General features: G+C 32.6%; 3 protein-coding genes and 1 pseudogene across 8 annotated transcripts; 1 reads left to right on the forward strand and 3 right to left on the reverse strand.

Annotated features, from left to right (window-relative positions):
* Positions 1–1,810: 1,810 nt before the first annotated feature.
* Positions 1,811–3,360, forward strand: LOC112034538 (universal stress protein A-like protein). The gene is made up of 3 exons (XM_024067353.2): positions 1,811–2,353; positions 2,437–2,543; positions 3,169–3,360. Exons 1-3 carry the CDS (start codon positions 2,176–2,178, stop codon positions 3,343–3,345), a joined length of 462 nt encoding a protein of 153 aa, XP_023923121.1. The 5' UTR covers positions 1,811–2,175; the 3' UTR covers positions 3,346–3,360.
* Positions 3,361–5,257: 1,897 nt separating this feature from the next.
* LOC112035445 (uncharacterized) lies at positions 5,258–7,234 on the reverse strand (annotated as a pseudogene).
* A 256-nt stretch (positions 7,235–7,490) lies between these two features.
* On the reverse strand, positions 7,491–13,906 carry LOC112024073 (uncharacterized). 6 transcript variants are annotated; one of them, XM_065762508.1, is made up of 7 exons: positions 13,713–13,900; positions 13,029–13,535; positions 12,833–12,916; positions 11,490–11,568; positions 10,694–10,783; positions 10,212–10,293; positions 7,491–8,057 (listed from the first exon to the last, which is right to left on the reverse strand). In XM_065762508.1, exons 3-7 carry the CDS (start codon positions 12,851–12,853, stop codon positions 7,922–7,924), a joined length of 408 nt encoding a protein of 135 aa, XP_065618580.1. In that variant the 5' UTR covers positions 12,854–12,916; positions 13,029–13,535; positions 13,713–13,900; the 3' UTR covers positions 7,491–7,921. The 6 variants fall into 6 exon arrangements, with proteins under 6 accessions (XP_065618580.1, XP_065618578.1, XP_065618581.1 ...); XM_065762506.1 differs by having other exon boundaries at positions 10,694–10,807; XM_065762509.1 differs by having other exon boundaries at positions 10,694–10,738; positions 13,713–13,899.
* A 298-nt stretch (positions 13,907–14,204) lies between these two features.
* On the reverse strand, positions 14,205–18,894 carry LOC112024077 (ABC transporter G family member 21). Its single transcript, XM_024056715.2, is given in 7 exon segments — positions 14,205–14,969; positions 14,972–15,086; positions 15,438–15,616; positions 15,770–15,830; positions 15,832–15,959; positions 17,466–18,282; positions 18,469–18,894. Coding segments are annotated over 7 exon segments (2,034 nt in total). The 5' UTR covers positions 18,673–18,894; the 3' UTR covers positions 14,205–14,439.
* Positions 18,895–19,129: the final 235 nt, after the last annotated feature.

Genomic DNA, 19,129 nt, shown 5'->3' on the forward strand with positions numbered 1-19,129 from the left:
TTTCATAACTTTTTACTTCAAGTTTGATATGGTAAATTGTGAGTGATTGTTTATCATTTATACATAGACTCATCATTTTTTTTTTCACCACTTACTTTCTTCCCCATCACAATTACAATAAAGAAGTTGTGAGATAAGTTGTGGTACTAGATTTTCTTCTCTTATATGCTAGTTTTTTGCTTTTTAGTTTTTATGCATGACTTTTTAAAATCTTTTTTTTTTTTAATTCAATATTTTAGCAAAAAGCTAAATAAAAATTATGGTGATGATCGGTTAGGGGGATCAGCTAATGTTGGAAAAAGTAATTCCTTATATTTGAAGCAGTATAAAACTGATTTCTCCTTTTATTAGATACTTTGTGCTTGATATGTTCTACTGTGGTTCCCTTATCCTTAAGCTTGTTGTGCTGGTTACCTTAGACTAGCCAACACATCCTTTGATATGACCATTTGTCTTTTCAATGGAGAAGAATCTAGAGTTTTAAAACTGCGTATAATCTTTAAGCTCTCTTTTCCCTTTTGTTGCAATATTCACATAATCCACTTATAGAATTAAGCATTTAAAGCTGAGGCAATGTCAATTGAACCTAATTAAGTGCTAGGAAATAGTTAATGAACTCATTTTATCTCAGAATCTAAAAATGAGCTAATCCATTCACTAGATCATATCAAATATGATATATATCTTTGAAATCCACATCAAGTTCAACTAATTTTAAAAATTCCGAAAATGATATGTTAGTACTTAGTGCCATGGTTATAAAATGGTAAATTTGAAACTTTAGTAGAGAGATTAACAGCATGATTCCGAAAACCGTTTGGTTAGAGATTTATAGTATTATTGTCTAAAATAATGTGAAAATTGTGATTTAAAAAGTGTTGTAGAAACATGTGTTTACAGTATTCATAAAGCATAAAATATGTTTGGTACTATGTTTTAAATAACATATGTTTCAATGTGTGAAAAAACATTATTGTGTGTTTGATATACGTGTGTTTTATTTTTAAAGAACTGACAAGCACAGTATAATTTAATATTTTTTATTTGAGGAGAGAGAAGTCAGTTTATGTTTTGTCATATCAAATGACCACATGATTTTTAACATATTTACAAAAATGCCATTGAGCAACATTGTTTGAAAATTGAAAACTCGTAAGAGGAATTTTCTAAATTCAGTGTTTAAACAGTTCAAAATGAGCAACATAACTCAAAGACTCCAGTAAACAACACCTTTGCCAAACACTTTTTTTTTTAGCTCACAATTTTTAACATTTAAATACCAAAAACTGTTATTCAAACACCCTACTTGTCAAAAGCATAAACAAAGCATAAGCAATAACTTCCACAAAGCATTAAATTTTGTGCTCATCTTAATAACTTTCACAAGGCATAAGCAATATTATAACATATAACACTCGCTAAATAGGCCCCATCTTTTAAAAACAAAAATTATCTGTTTGCTGTGGTATTTTCACCGTGCTTGATCAGGAGGATTGATATTTGATGCTCTATGCAAAACTCATTTTCACCCTCAAATATTTTATGTATTTATTTAGTTTCTGGACCTACCCTTATAATCATATCCTAATGCCAAAACCAGATAATCTTTAAAAAAAAAAAAAAAAACCAAAGAGCCCACCGTGTTTGAAAACCACAAATGACAAAACCCTTAAGCCCAAAACCCACAAACCCGCCCACAGATTTGACCCAACACATTATTTTCCTTCTCTGCCTATAAATACTCAAAAACTCTCAGAGTGCGTTTGGACTCAGCGTTTTGCTGAGTCCACGTTTCACGTTTTGCCCTTTTTTTTTTTCTTTTCTTTTTTTCCGGAAAAGTGAACAGTAAAATCACATGATTTTACTGTTCAGAGACAAAAACACTGTTTATGCACTGTTTTGGCACTGTTTACGCACTAAAAAATATTAAAAATAGGTCCCACGGTACTATTTACACATTTAAAAATTATTTTGCTACAGTATTTTCAGTTTTCAGTTTTCAGTTTTCAGTTTCAGCAACAATAAGTTCAATCCAAACTCACCCTCAAACATTCATCACCGCTACTAAATTTTCATTAACGCAGAAAGAAAGAAAGAAAGAAAGAAAGAAACAGTGAATTTTTTTTTTTTCCAATTTTATCATCAACAATTTCCAACCGTTTGATCAAAGAGCCGATGGCTGACGTGGCAGCAAAGGAACGGAAGATCCTCGTGGCCGTCGATGAAGGTGAGGAGAGCATGCACGCGCTCTCGTGGTGCCTCAAAAACGTGATTTCCGAAAATTCCAAAGACACCCTCGTCGTCCTCTACGTTAAACCCCCCCGTGCAGTTTTCTCTGCCCTTGATGGCACAGGTAATTTTCTTCAATCTCCATGGGCATTTTAGGAACACGAAAGGTTGAATTGTTTCTTTTGTTAATTTTGGTGTGTGGCTCAGGGTATTTGTTTTCGGCTGATATAATGGCGGCTGTGGATAAGTACAGTAATGACTTGGCTGAGTGCGTGGTCGAGAAAGCTAAAAAGATGTGCAAAGATCTTCATGATGTGAGTTGTAAATTTTTTGCTTGTTAAAGGGTAAAATTGTCATTTGGTAATTTTGTTTTTTTAAGAAAATAATTGTTTAAAACCATTTGATGATTATCTACACCTATTTTTAATCATATAGCTGATATAAAAATTATAGTAGTTTTTTTTTTTTTTTGAACATATATTAATTTGTTACTTGATAGTAATTTATTTGATCATTTTATAATTTTGGATTTTTAAGAAAAGAAAAAATTTTAACCCTATTAATGATAATGATTTACGCGTATTTTTTAACCAATGTAACACATTTATTTAATAATTAACATGGGTTATTATTAGAATTGTAATTTATCTAATGATTATAGTGGATCATAATTTGAATCATCATCTAATGATGGTACCTCATGCCTCATGGTTTAGAATAGGCTTTTTTTATTTATTTTATTATTATTATTATTATTATTATTATTATTAAGTTTGATTTCCCATATAAATTGTTTTTAAAGGTTTTGTCGGGCTGAAATTTTTAAAATTTAATTTCTGATTTTATATTTTTATTAGAAATAAATAAGTTTTTTTTAATTGAAAAATCATATAGTTTTTTATTTAATTTTTTATCTTGACAAATTTGTCCCTCGAGAAGGTCAAGGTGGAGACAAGAATAGAGCATGGTGATCCAAGGGATGTAATTTGCCAGATGACAGAGAAGTTGGGTGCTGATATGTTGGTCATGGGGAGCCATGGTTATGGCCTAATCAAAAGGTGGGTCTTACTTAAAAAAGGAAATTATAGGCATAATAATGTTATTATCGTAATGTAATTTTGATACACAATAAGTAAATAGGGGAATTCAAACACGTTGAATACATGACAAATGCCATTTGATCTAAATGTTATTGACAGACTTTTTAGGTGTATACATGTGAATGATTCGAGGGTTTTTTTTTAGCTAGTGAATGATTTGAGTTAGTATAATTTAGTTTTATATAGTGTTGATTTTTTTACTCTCTTATTTGAAATTTGTTAAGCATAATAACACTATGTTGAAAAGCTTTTTTGGTTTGTTCATAGTTGAAAGATGAAAATTTGGTACCATGAAATAAGATGGGCAATTACCTTCATTTCTTAAAACAGTATGAATAAAATAAATTTATATTTNGGGGGGGAGACGGAGGTGGGGGCGGGCTTTCTCTAACTTTATAGCTCTTATTATGGCTGTTGTATAAAGTTTCTTGTATGCTCTTGTAAATAAGTGTTTTTTCTTCTTTTTTTTTTGGGTGATTCTGTCATTGTATTTTTTTTATAATCTGGTAAGTAATACTTTTTTGGGAATTTGTATAATATTATTATCATAGAGTGGAGAATTTCCAAAGTGGGAGTGAAAGCTTGGGACGAAGATGGAAGCATGGTATCTTGGGGGAACAAGCAATGATTATTGTTTAATTAACACATAGGGAATAAGCTATCTCAATATAATAGATTATCGAAATAAAAGCAATCTCAATATATTAACAAAACTTATATTTTAAGAAACAGAGAGTAGAGAGTAGGAGAAAGAGAATGGTCTTCGTTCTTATACTATTGAAGTATTTGAGTTGATCGAATGTCTAAAACTACTTGATCAAAAAAATGCAAATGCACATTTTTTTTAATTCTTTTTCTTATGCTGCAGCTGAAATTATACGATTGCAGAAATTGATTATTCAATGTCAAAAGGGAAAAAGCTTTGCTAAACAGGTTCAATATTCATCATAATTTGACCATCATTATCTATTTTCACGCATAACCAATCTTGCTTCGAGCTCTTCTTTTTGGGTGCACTACTTGGGGCTTGGCATATTTATTTACAGTGGCAAGTTTCAAGGTTTATTTCCCAGAACTACTAAAGTGAAGTGCCTTAGCAGTGCTAAAATGTTTCTTGATGCATAAATATTACCTCTTCATGCTCTTAGAGTTCAAGCAATATTAGTGTGAAAAACTGTTCATGAACCTAGTTTTTAAAACTGACAATTTACATTGATGGTCTATCCTCAAGAATTACTTAGCATCTTCTCTTTGCAGGTACCGTGTAGATTTTATACTTTGGTACTCATTACTTAGCATCTTTTGTATGTTTCTTGGTTTTAGACATCACAGACTCACCTATGTCTTAACCACTCACCTTCTTAACCACTCACCTATGTCTTAACCACTCTAGTGTCAATTATATCTTGTGTTGGCAACTCCATTTTAATTTTATTTTTTTCAAAAATCTATCTGAATTTTAAGTTTTAGTGACTTGAGTGAGCTTGAGAAACTACATTGAAGTCACAAGAGAACATCTCAAAAATCTGCTCAATAAATTGAAGTTTTGCAGCTTCCACAGCTGCTTGATTAAAGGTTAATCTGAACCTCGACTCCAAGCTTGACCAAATGACCTAGGACCTTTTCTAATTATAAACTTGTATATTTTGCAAAAGCCACCATTTGATTGAATGTCTTCCTTATAACAATCATGCTTATCAAATATCAAGGTAATTGGATATTAAAAACAAACTTAACTATGAAAGAGAACAAATTTATAGTCTTAAATGAAGATGGCTAAGTTCTTGTATATGAACTAGTAAGTGAACAATTTCAGCCATATCTTTAAGATGCTTCTAATATATTCTCCAACAAGAAACATGGTTTTTCACAAATGGTTGACCATATTGATGTGATGTTAACTCTCCTCTATGCCTTTTTAACTAGTTCTAAGTTGACTGATCTATTTGGCTCTCATAAAGAGCTGGACTGTATACATAAATTTGCTTCCATGGTTCCTTCTTTGTTTTCGAATTTTCTATTCCAAATAATAATCCCTAAGTACTAGTAAGAACAAATAGCAAACAAGGAAACATTTCATAAATTTTTCCCAAGAGGGTGTGGAAGCAAATGAAAATGTTTAGGCTTTACTCTCCTGGAGTGAATCAAAGGACACTATCTTTAAAATTTTAAAAAATAAATAAATCCAAGCTGATACACAGAAATGTAATGATACAACTTAATGGACTAATCTTGGAGATACCAACAGAAAGTTCTCTAGAATAATGTAACCATCATAAGGAATATGACAGAAATAGCGAAGCAATGGTGCTGAAAATTCCTTTTTTATATAATTATATTGCAAAATATTAAGAAGAGGCAAGTAGTTTCAAGTTCCTAAAAAATAACCTTTCTATTTTCGTGGAAATAAAAAACCTAAAAATAAGAAGGCACACTTCAATTTCAATGAAGCAAAATTATTTATCAAAAAACAAAAAATCAACAAAGAAAAATCAAATTTTCAACCAGAAAATTTTTTCCATACAAAGCTGAGTTTCCTCTTCTAATATAATCATCATTACGAACGAAAAAAAAAAAATTCCATACCTTGAGATACGTGACAATGGCTCTATATAGGTTGTTATGACGCTACTAATCATCTTTTGGCATTGCTTCTGCAAGTGACTGAAAACTTCTAGCACTAAGGTTCTCATCCCTCACAACTAGCATAAGATAACCATCTATATATCTTCCAACAGCAAATATTTTTGGTGCGGGTTTGCTTGAAAGAAATAAACATGAGATTCTACCACCATAATAAGTAATAACAATGCCCACACCATAACCACTTCCATTGTCTTCATAATTCTTAATCAAGAGATCTGGAACATATCACTTCTCCAACATGGAAGCAAAATTTTCTAGCATTTTTTTATATTTCAGAATTAATTTTCATCCTTAAATTTTCTGCCACATGGAGCACATCAAACAAGCATTTAGCTGTAACTCTTTGTAATTGGGGGTTTAGATGTTTGGGAGCCAAATTGTGAAGCTCAAAAGTGATTCTGGAAAGCCATTTGCCATCCAATGAGCTCTTCATGATCCTACAAATGCTGATCCCAACCCTTTACTTTTAATAGTTTGAATGACTACTAAATTGATCTATTCAAAGAAATGAATCAACTTTACGCCACCAATTATTAAGTTTGTCTTTAAGTTTTGAGTTCACAACATTATTTGCTAGAACATTCAAGCCCTATACATAATCATCACCAAAACTAAGTTCTTTTGGATTTATGCAAGCCTTCCAGGAAATATCTTTTGAGCATTTTCATGAGTTGTAACTCTGTAAAAATTTAGAAGCTTAGGGTCCGTTTAGATACAATTTATTATTGCTGAAAACTGATTGTTGCTGAAAATACTGTAGCAAAATAATTTTTAAATGTGTGAATAGCACCGTGAGACCTATTTTGAATATTTTTTAATGGGTAAACAGTGCATGAACGTGCATACTGTTCATGCACAGTAATTTTTGTCCCACAAAGTCAACAAAAGCTGGCAAAAAAGAAAAAAAAAGAAAAAGAAAAAAAAAAGAGAAAACGCAGGCAGAAACGCAATGCAACTAACCACGCTATCCAAACCCTCACTTAGAAAAGCCTCGGTTTTGGACATTAGATTATCTTGTTCAAGATCATCACTTATTTCCAAGGAATGAGCAGCACAATGTAATGGAGCAACGTTGGTGTTAAATCAACCTTCCATCCATTACAAAATTTGACTGCTAATTCAGAAGTTTTGCGCCCACCTGGAAGATTGTCTAGTTAAATAATGGGGCTAGTGTCTCTTTCACCAACTTGGGGTAAGGATGCAGCTAGTGATTTTGAAAATCTTGAATGATTAGCATGTAAGAACTGATAGCCAATCCAAATTTAATTGGTATTAGGCTTAGTAAAGTTGATTTGACTATTAAGTAAGGGAAATCAAGATGGATAGTTAAGGTTTTTAAAATATTATTTTTCAGACTAGTTTAACAACTTCCAGGAGTTTAAGATACAAACAATATATAGCTTGGTTTCGAATGCAACAGAGGAGAATGAATGCATTCATCTGCCATGGAAGCAAGCTATCTGCATTAGTCAATATTTGTAATGGAGATTCTGAGGGCTTGAATTCGATTATGCATTTGTCACACGAACATTGATTTTTCATCCTTTATTAAAAATATAGCAATTGAGTGCACCTTGTGCAAATAGTTATATATGGATGAAACTATAACCACAAGTACATCATTGACATTTCATATAAATGTATGCATAGAGGGGAGCATGTCTGAAAAGAGAGGTGGGGAGGGGTTTTTTACCAGTCCGGATTTCTTTTATCTAGAGCTTCAGCAACCAAGCTGACATTTGCCGGAAACGTGACACATCAGTTACGCTTCCCACCAGATATTGACCCACCATTTACTCTATCAAGACTTTTCCTTTCTACTGGAAGCATATCTTGTCCAAGGATGTCAAACTAATATGTCCTTCTTTGTCTGAAGCTTCACTTGTGTATTTCTTGTTGCTTGCACAAACCAGCACACATACATATGTACAGGTTGATAAGACTGCTTATTCCTTATACATAAATTCAGGCATGTGATAGACATAGGCACTGTGCTGGCCTTCTTGCTGAGATTGTGTATTGTATAATATTTGGTTTGAAGTGGTTATGTCATTAAGAAGGTCTGCTTCCTTTTTCCAGCTCCTGGCATTTAAAATATAGGTGAAAGGTGTTTATAGAGTGAAACCAACTTGATATTATATATTTGCTACAATCTCATCCACTTATAGAGAAACAATAAACCTCCTTTCTCCATTAGTCTTACTCTTATATTGCACTAGCTAGTTGTAGACCCGTGGGTTACGCGTGATAATATTATTGTTTTAGTTATTATTTATTAACAGTTGGTTTTTCATTATTTTTTAAGTTAATAAAAACCATACATATACTTTTTCTTAAACCTTTATATATATATATATATATATAATTTCCTTAATGTGAATGTTACATATATAAATATAAACTCTATATATTCTATTTCTTTATATACGTAAAACCATAGACTACTACTCCCATAATGATAGTGGCTAACTAGTTTTATCATTTTTTATAATGCAATATATTTAATAAAATAATATGAGAAGAAAAAAAAAAAGTAAAAAAAAATATATAACAATAAACACCAAATTAATTATCTCTAAATAAATACCAAATTATCCAAATCATCCTATGTAGTATAATATAATTATATTACATTCTTACACATTGTCTTTAATTCTTTATAATGCAATATGATAAAATTTAACAATCAAAGTGAACAAAAAAAAAAAAAAAAAAACTTAAAACACAATTAAATCACATCAACCTAAAGTGTAGTTCTAAAAAGCACAAAAATTTGTCAACCTAAAGTAGAGATGCAAAAAAAAAAAAAAAAAAAAATCTACCTAAAAATTGAGAGAGAAAGAGAGAGAAATAAACTTTTTTGTAAGGGAAAATTATGCATATAATGGAAGAGAGTATGTCAAATTTATACTAAAAGAATGATAATAAGAAGAAACAAAATGGGTACAATTATAAAGAAGATAAAGGTAAAGATGAAGAGTAATATTAAGAATTTAAGATAGAAGGTAGTGGGGAGATGAAAATGTAAGGGAATGAGAAAGGTTGGAGAAAGTGTAAATGTTAAAAAAAAATGAGTATAATTTTATTTATTTGAATTTAAATAAAATATTATATGTTTAATTTTTTTAAGAAAGAAAATATAAATAATTTAATTATATGGAGGATGTGGCTGAGTTTAAATATTGAATAAAATAAGATGAAAAGAAAAAAAAATGTAAAATAATAATAATAATAATAAACACCAAATCACCTAAATCATGTTATGTAATAGAATAATATATACATATTATTCATATATATTATCTTTAATTTTTTATAATGCAATAAGATAACATTTGACAATCAAAGAGCACAAAAAAAACTTAAAACACAGAACTAAATCATATCAACCCAAAGTATAGTTATAACAAACACAAAAATTTATCAACTTAAAGTAGAAATGCAGGAAAAAAAATACTCTAAAAAATATTAAGAGAGAGAGAACCTTTAGTGAAAGGAAAACTATGCAAAAAATGGAAGAGAGAATGACAAATTTATAGAAAGATTGTATGAATATGAAGAGACAAAATAAAGGAAGATGAAGAAAAAGATGAATAGTAATTTTAAGATTGAGGATAATGGGGAGATGAAAAGGTAAGGGAGAGAAAGATGAAGAGACAAAATAAAGGAAGATGAAGAGAAAGATGAATAATGATATTAAGGTTAAGGGTAGTAGGGAGATGAAAATGTAAGGGAAGAAGAAAGGTTAGAAAAAGTGTAATTATTACAAAAAAAAAATTGTAGGAAAATTGGAAAGAAAAAGGATAATGACGTGGATGTTGATGTAACTCAACTGAAGTGCAATATTTTAGCTTTTAGATATATATAGATTAGAGAAAATCACTTAACCAATGTTAAAAAAAAAAAAAAAAAAACCCTCTCATTGAAAGAAAGTTGGACTGGCTATTCGATAGTTTCAACTTTTTTTTTTTCTTATGTTAATAAATGGTAAGGACCGACCATAATGGGGGTCTGATGCCCTTTTATAAATTCCATATAATCTACTATACCAAGTTTGAAAAACCAAGAGAGCTTAGAATAAGTTTAGGTCCAAATAAGCATTGACCTTGGTTTAATCATATCGCTCGCAACAAACATTAAAGACACTTTATTGATAAAACACAGACAACCTTTAAACACATGTTTGTATGAATAATTCATTAATTCTTAAGTTTGATAGGAGAGAGGATCACTAACATGTTTAGAACAATCCCAGCAAAATCCATTGTTGCACCCTTCCAAAGAGTAGAGGTTCTAATCAGTACACCAAGATGGGATTCTGTAGTTATCATTAGCAAATAAGAACTTTCAGCAAAAGGAAATCTAAGCTGATCAAACAACCACCAATTTAAATCAACGAAAGAGTACAATTCCCCAAGAAAATGCTCACTAACTTTGTGAGACCCCCTCAGAGAATCCAAGACTCATCCATCACATGCTCAAATCTCATATCTCAATTTCCATAACCAATGACATATAAACCATCTCATGCTGTCAATCTCAACACAGATTAGCATGCGCCATCTTATAATGTAATATAAAGTAGAAAAATCAACATCCATGTGCTAGAAAAATTCCATCCAAGATCCACAAAACCAAGAGGATAGGAAAATCTCTAAAACTCACTAGCATATATTTCACACTCAACAATAAATATAGGAATAGTTAACAGAACACACCTGACAAAAGGCCTCCATGAGAGTGAGAGAAGAAGCCATAGGTTCCTGCCATGTGAAGAATGGTTGTGCGTGTGAAGGAAGGTAGAGGTACTGTGAGAATTAAAGATTGCAAGCCTGACCCATTACAGGCTGCCTCTAAATAAATAAATTGCAATAATAAAATCTCTTATTATTAATCACTAGTCGCTAACCCGTGCGATGCACGGGAAAGCTATTGATAACTTTCCTAATATGAAAAAAAAAATCAATATCATGGTATAAATTATATACCAAACTAATAAAACCTATCACTTAAAAAGTAATAAAATCTATCACATACAATGAGATATCGTGATAACTAAGAGCTTGAGATCATATTTAGAGATATTGTGATAACCAAGAGCTTGATATCATATTTAGAAAATAAATAACTAATTCAATACAATTAATTACACAAATATTGTTAATTCAATACTCATTCAACCAAATATCTTCATAAATTACATTAATCATTCTTAATGTCCAAGATGTATCTAAATTCTAACATTGCCAGTAAACAAAGATTCTAGACCTCAATGGGATTGAAAAGGAACCATAATGCCAATTTACACAATTGCTGAAATCATCACTTTCCACTTTTGAGAGAGAGAGAAAGAGAGAGGTGGCTATTGTGTTGCATCTCTTAAGAAGAATCTACCTTGTACATTTTTTTTTAATTTTTATATGTAATCGACCCATAACAAAATAGATGTACCACATTCAAAGTATGCATATTTTGGAGAATAAAAGAAAAAGAAAAATGAGAAAATGAACCCACCTAAAGGTTTTTTGCTTTGCCTCTTGATGTTGACTTTTCCAGCATTATCTAGAATCAAATTTATGTACTCCTCAAAGCCCTGTAAGGATAAAAATTAGCATTTGAACAAATTTACATGTATTCACTTAAAACTGTGAAAGATGCTAAAAATTAGGTTTATATCAACCTTTTAACCAAAATTCAACATTTTAATGATCGCACATAAATCAGCAATTTTGCCATTGTTAGTTGCAACATATATCTTTTTTATTTGTGACAAATATGGTGAAATTTTGACAATTAAATTTTACTCAAAAGCCAAGATTAGACAACCTCAATCCTGCATTGCTCTAAGAAATCTGTAGAATCCTTACCCTAAAATAAAAAAGAACATGCCACAACCATAGATAAGAGGTAGAACGATAAAATTACTTGTTCACAAATATTTCAAAGTTCTCAAGATGTAAATTTGAAAATATCACCCCTAAACTTGCTTAACATACATAACATATAGCAAAAATACTCATCATAAAGGTGATTAAAAAACTCAAGCACTAAATTACAACCCTCTGCATATATATATATATATATATATAACTATCCTTTACATTTTATCTTCAAAACATTATAACAGGGAATGCTGCAAAAATTTGGACTGATTTACCTATATATAGCTTAAGCATACTTGCTACTCCATATAATTCAAATCAAGACGTTTGATTTTTCCCCTCATCACTCAAACAGATGATCAACTAAAATTTTAAGAATAGCATTACATGCAAAACCCAGAAAAGCCCAACATTGAATAGTACGAAATCAATAATTAAAAGTCTCCAAAAAACATTACCACTATCATGCAATATCCAATACAGCCACTTATAATAAGCACTATGAGAAGCAAATGTACAACAAAATACCATTAAATAGAATAACACATCATCAAGAAGATACCTTATTTTCTTTTTAAAACTGAACCATCTGGCATCAGTGTGGACGCAAGAACTTCATTGTACACAAATGCAAACACAAATGCAAGTTATAAGTTGAAGGAGACAAAATGGTTAATAGCTATGTAGGTTGTCAAACATGATCAATTGAAAGCATTAGAATATGTGTTTTAAGGGTAACAATTCCTCAAATTCAATTTGTTCAAGGAACCTATAGAATCAAAGAAAAGTCCTACAGATTATAAAGAAAATTAAAATAAAAGACATTGCGATGGCAAGTTATGTCTTTGAGTCTTGAAATCAACCTAACTCACCTCTCCCAAGCCCTTTTTTTTTTTTTTTTTTAAATTTAAATAGTAAATATCTACCACATCAGTAACATTAATCATATATAAAAATATGGAATGATATTCTTACCAAATGAGTTAATATCTCCATGACGTAATTCGGCTTTGACCCTATTCTTCCTCAACCTCTCCCAATTGAGATATTGCATTTTCTCTGCAGTATGTAAACAGAAGTTAAAGAGAGATAAAAGCATTAAGAGAACTAAATAAACAATCTTGTATCATTGAGGAACGCCAAAATATCTTGCAATGAAAAGCAAGCATACCTGTACCAAAACCACCACAATGATATTGATTTGCAAAGGAAGCTTATAAAGGTCTTAATATCATCCAACAATATTCCCCAACTATCTTTCTTCACTTAGACTCCAATACCAATATTAATAGTTTAACACAAACTTGGAGTCTCCTTCCACAATTCTCGGGTTATAGTAATTCCTTTACTTGTTGGATTACCCAAAGAAGTGATCTAGTCGGTCCAGACTTTATTTGCTTTTTGCTCCAATCCCTCATTCGTCAAACACAATTCTCGGGTTATAGCGTTTTTAATTTTATTTGCTTTGTCCTTTCATGTAATACCTCAGCAGTAAAACAGACGTCCATAACATAACCAATTACAACAAAACTTCAATCTCACCATAAAACCATAACAGAACCAACCAAAAAAAACCGAAAATTAAACATGCATAACAGAATGAACAACACATATTCATTACAGAGCAAACAAAAAATCAAAATTAAATTGCTGAAAAACCATAACAGAACAAAAGGGCCTAAAACAAAATTGGAACAGAAAATTAGTAATTCCGTAAGACCCAAAACTGTAAGCAATCTTTTTTGTAATTTTCATAATCTATAAAATAGCTTGACTTGACTATGAAAAGAGAGAAACAAAAAATCATATGAAATCAACATGTTATCCAAAACCAAATAGGATTATGAAAACGTACCAAGCTTTAGAGAACAGGACTTGAGCCAGCAAAGGCTACGAATAGAGAGAGCAAGACTGAGAGAAGAGGGATGCTCTGCGTTTACGCCAAAGAGAAAGGGATGAGGGGCAGCGTGAAGGGAGAAGAGAAAACCTGCGTGCTCAGTTTGTGTTTGTGTCTATCCGGTTTTGTTTATTTTAAAGCAGTATCGGGTTTTAACCTAAAAAAAAAAAATGGCGTGGAAAAATGTGGAAATTTTAAAAGCTTCGGTTTATATATATATATTGATGACCCAGGAGAGTCTAGGAATAACCAAAATCGTATTGTATTAAAATTCACATAAATAAGCAGCAAGTTGGACTCATTTAGCTTCCAAATTCATGCTACTAATTAAGTTTGGTAAACATATGTCAACTCATCCTTAATTAGATCCCAAAGAAGTCATTTCCATTATTGTCCTCTTGTTAATACTGCAATTTAACCGACCATTTGTTAGTTTTGTGGATTTGAAAGAATAAGAAATTTTCATCACACCTTCATATATAACACAATCAACCTATGGTCCTGTTCTCTGTAAATGGATAACATAATTTTTGGACCATCGAATCTAATTTACATTTGCCCGAGCCAGCCCACAATATCTCTAAATTCAGACTTTTGTGTTCTAATTTATGTAAGTTCATGATTATCCAATCACATTGCAGGTTATCTTCATGAAATTCTTTGGCTTCTCTGGTCTTTTATGAAGTCAGTGACGTTGCACCATCTTCAATGCCAAATAAGCCAAAACTCTGTATCCCACCAGCATTACAGCCAAAGCAGCCACATCCCACCACTTGTTATCAAGACCCAGATACTTAATAGCTGGAAAATCCATTACTTTACATTTCACCAACCCACACTCATAAACCTCATTCACTGAGTACTGTACTCCCACAAGGAGCTTGTAACAGAAGTGACTAAAAGAAATGTACTTCAACCAAGCTATAAAACATGGAATGTGCTGAATGTAGTATCCTCCAGCCAGTAAGAACACAAGCATGGTCACAGAGGCTAGAGTTGTTGCCTGCTTTACTTCCATCAGGATTGCCCCAAGTGCAAGGCCTAGCCCTTGGGAGACTAGCACATTAAATAGAATAATCAAGAGGGTTAGTACAAACGTAACTAGTGAAGGCTTGAGACCACCCATCCAGTAAGTGACTGTTACAAACACAGTTGGTAGCACAAGCTCCATTGGCAAGTCCCCAGCCATTCGAGCAAAGTAATAGGAGGAGAGACGTACATCCCTGAGGAACGTTCTTTTATTAGCATTGGACGCTCCAAAGGAAACGCAAATATGGCATTGAATAGGGGGAAAAAGCCCCAGAAGATGGAGAAGAAAAAGAGAAGCCCAACCTGTTGCAAAGTATTTTTATTTTTTTTGTTAGTAATAATGTCCAACTTGCAAGCAAACCAGGTAGAAACTGTGTTACATTTTAAAAATGTTGATTGGTTGGCGAAAGATGAAAGCAAATAATGGTTGTTTATATTGAACAACACAAGCATTTATATGAGAAAAAACATGTGTCCAACGCTCTAGTGCATTGTAATATAGGCCCGACATTATGTGTCAATTTAGTGCGCTGGAGCACTACACTTTAAGTGGAGTAGTATTTTAGTGGCAATTAATAAAAAGTCAGTCATCCTTGAAGTTGCTTAAGATGAGCTTGGAAGTTGAAATAAAGTTTATGGTCCTCATAGTCATACCTGATCTTGAATGTTTGAAGTGTCAGACCTCCACCACAATAGGCCTGACAGAACTGAGACAGACATGACCTGAAAAATCCTTAAACCAGAATAAGATTCATGCTTCCTCTCTTTTAAACCCCTTCTCAGCAACACTTTAAATTGCTCCCACCAGCTGGTGGTCCATTGATTCTCACTACCTGTTAACAGACTGACAGTTGGTACAAACTATGCAAAAATAGCAGTGCCCAAAAAAGGATACGTTTTCTGGCGTTTCTTATTAACTTTGGTGAACGCTGCATAGGATAGCAACATTCAAACAAATCCACGCAGATTAGAAAGATCAAACTTACTTCTTGATGATAATCTTCCAGATGTAGAAAGATTTGGTCTCTTAAACTTGTGTGAATCTCTGCTTCAAGGCTGGATATAGGTTCTTTTTGTAAGATGTAATTAGGGACTGTTTGGTTGAATTTTGATCATCATGGTCTAATCTGCCCTGAAACTCTATCTGGTCATCCTGTCTTACATCAGGAGCTATACCTACACGGACAAAGAATCTTAATATAATTATTATAAGGAAATAGAGTACAAATCTAGAATAATAAATAGAATGCAACAAGGTCTTTCATTTAAAAATCAGAAATAATGAGAGTGATTGTGCATTCATCAAGACTAATAAGTGTAACACCCAGCTATACTTGGGATCCCAACACGATTGACAGTCCAAATAGTAGTAATAACCTGGCTAATAAGGCAGTAGGGAAAGACCAAACGTAAGTAAATAATATAGTGGGGAAGGGCCAAGCACAATTCAATGATTCAAGACGTGTTTGTTTGACCACAGAGTTCAATTATATATTAACACACAATCAACATCAGTGAGGAAAAATTTGTTATGCCAAAAACAAAAATGATTTAGTAAAAAAGAAGAAGACAAGAATCATCCTCCTAATAAGCTGTGTGACCCGCTTTATTGACTGCACAAATGCTTCGCCGAGTCACCAAAAGTTCTTTGCTGTTGAGAGTGATAAAAAAGCAGTTCAATATATATATATATATATATAAATGGCTTTTCAATTTGCATAATTGAATTTGTTAATAAAATAAGAACTTTTATCCTTTCATTAACCTCACGTTTTTGAATGGTAATGGTAACCCAGCTTTGTGAAGGCAAGGCCACTTTATAAATCAGATTTAGACTCATTTTTTAAAACTCTTTTCGGTGATGAGAAATAGACCACCACTTCGCTATATATTCTTTTACAATATTTATTATATAAAGGTATCAAGTAGTTTGTTTGATATATATATTTTTTATACAAAATAAATTCACATTCGACAAAACTGAGTTGGAGTCTATTTTGTGTGGTTCCTATATATAACATGAATAATCCTGTTGCCCTAAATAACGGGATCATTATCTATCTGTAATGACGTCTCCAAAAAAAAAAATTTATCTATCTGCAATGATATCTTTTCCACCAGCATTATTTAATTTCGAAAACGGACTCTTACCTAAACTCATCAATCAACAACTGCTTAAAGAGTTTCTTTTGGGTAATAATTTGTGGTTCTGTTTTGTGTGACACGGACACGTGTGATGTTTACACATACATACATGTAAGAGCATATAGCTATTAATAAGTACCATGTTATAAAATTGTATCAAGTTGTAGAGAGAGAGAGAGAGAGAGAGAGATTTAAAACCTAATACAACTACCGGAGTCGTGTATCCCTTTTACTCTTTTTAAATGTATTAGCTAGGAAAACCTTTCTACGTTTGATAAAAGATCAAAAAATGAGTAGTAAAAAAAAAAAGTAACAGTATTAATGATATAATAATTATAACAATAATAATTACCTAGATATTTAATTGCAATTAGATTTTGGCTATATTATTGTGGGCAAAGCTTGGTTGGGTCCAATGTACTTTAGTAATGGAGCCAAGCTATTTAAGTCCTATTATTTTGTTTACCAAATGAAGACATTACAATGATTTTTCTCTTTCTATACTATCTATGGAAGTTAAAAAAGAAAAATCCATACCATTAGCAAGATCAAGCAGAAAATCAGCTGGGTTGACAAAATTGAAGGCAGGCATATAACCAATGGAACCAAAATAGTCCATGACCTGATCCGCCTTGCCACTATAAATGGGGCATCCATCAGACAATACAACCACCTTGTCAAACATCCTATACAACCTGCTAGAAGGCTGATGAATGGTGGTGATCACCGTCCTGCCACCGCGTGACAGCCCTCTCAACGTCACTACAATACGCTGAGCCGTAGTGGAATCCAACCCGGAAGTGGGTTCATCAAGCAACAACAGACTCGGATTCACCAACATCTCTTGCCCAATACTGACCCGTTTCCTTTCCCCACCTGAAATACCTCTCAAAATGGTTCCACCCACAACACCATTACGACATCGTGCGAGTCCAAGCTCTCGTATAAGCATCTCAGTCTGCTCAATTTTGTCTTGCTTTGAAAGCTCTTTAGGTAACCTTAACAAGGCTGCATAGGTTAAGGTTTCGAGCACAGTGAGGTGAGGGTATAACACGTCGTCTTGTGTAACAAACCCTGTTTTCCGCTTCATGGAGCTAGAGAAGGCTTTCCCGTTGTATGTTATGGTGCCAGAGACTTTTCCAGGTAAACGGCCTGCTAAGGCAGTTAGTAGAGTGGTCTTGCCACTGCCTGATGGACCCAGCATTGCTAGAAGCTCGCCTGGTCTAACAACACCGCTAACACCGTGCAGCAGTGTGCGAGTTGGTTTGGGCTCATGAGTAGGACTCAAACATGGAGATGAGTCCTTGCCTGTGGTACTGATTCTCAAGTTTATACCATACGTCACGTCTTCAAACTGCGCACCGCAAAAAATAATAATAATAATAATAAATAAATAAATAAAAATTGTTATAATCATTGTAATAACTATCAAGTCGTTGCAATAAGATGTTATTGTTTGGAACAATTAAAAAAGTTTAATTATGTGAACTGTTGCAATAAAGTCCAGGCAATAATAAGTTCACGCGACACTTATATGTACCTTGAGTGTAACAGGGCGTAAGGATCGGTGGAGAATGGAGGATCTGCAAGCTGAGTTTGCTTGTTGTTGGTCTGGCATCTGAGCTTCCAAACGAGGACTAACATCAGTAGTTGTAGAACCAGATGGCTCAGCATGGACCCAAGCGTTCTCAGAGCGGTTTGCGAGTGAGGTAGTAGTGTTAGTTTCTTGCTCAGGGGGCATCATTTCAAGAGGTGAGAGAGAATGAAGTAGTGGCGGGGAAGCACAGAAATAATAGAGAGGAGGGAAGGGATCACATGCAAGAGCAAATCATGTGACTTATAAAGCGAGGAAGACACGAGAAGTAGAGTAGTAGACTATGGTGTGTGGTTCATGATATTATATACATATATAAGACTATGGCCTTAAAGTACTACCACCAAAACTTGTAATTGATCCAACCAAAGGAGTATTTTGGTATAGGGGTGATGAATTAGATCAATTACAATGTTCATTCTTGTGTACCTTTTTTTTTTTTTTCTTTCCTTGTTGATGAGTGTACATTCTTTTGTACTTAAATACGTGTTTGAATGGCATTCGATGATTCGAAAGGATCGTGTGCTGTCTCATCTTAAAAAAGAAGTTTAAGAATTTTATCTTACAAAAAAAAAAAAATTATTTATTCCGACAAGTTTAAAAGAGT

This window comes from Quercus suber, unplaced genomic scaffold (assembly GCF_002906115.3).
Source record: "Quercus suber isolate HL8 unplaced genomic scaffold, Cork oak 2.0 scaffold_460, whole genome shotgun sequence".
NCBI classification, from domain to species: domain Eukaryota; kingdom Viridiplantae; phylum Streptophyta; class Magnoliopsida; order Fagales; family Fagaceae; genus Quercus; species Quercus suber.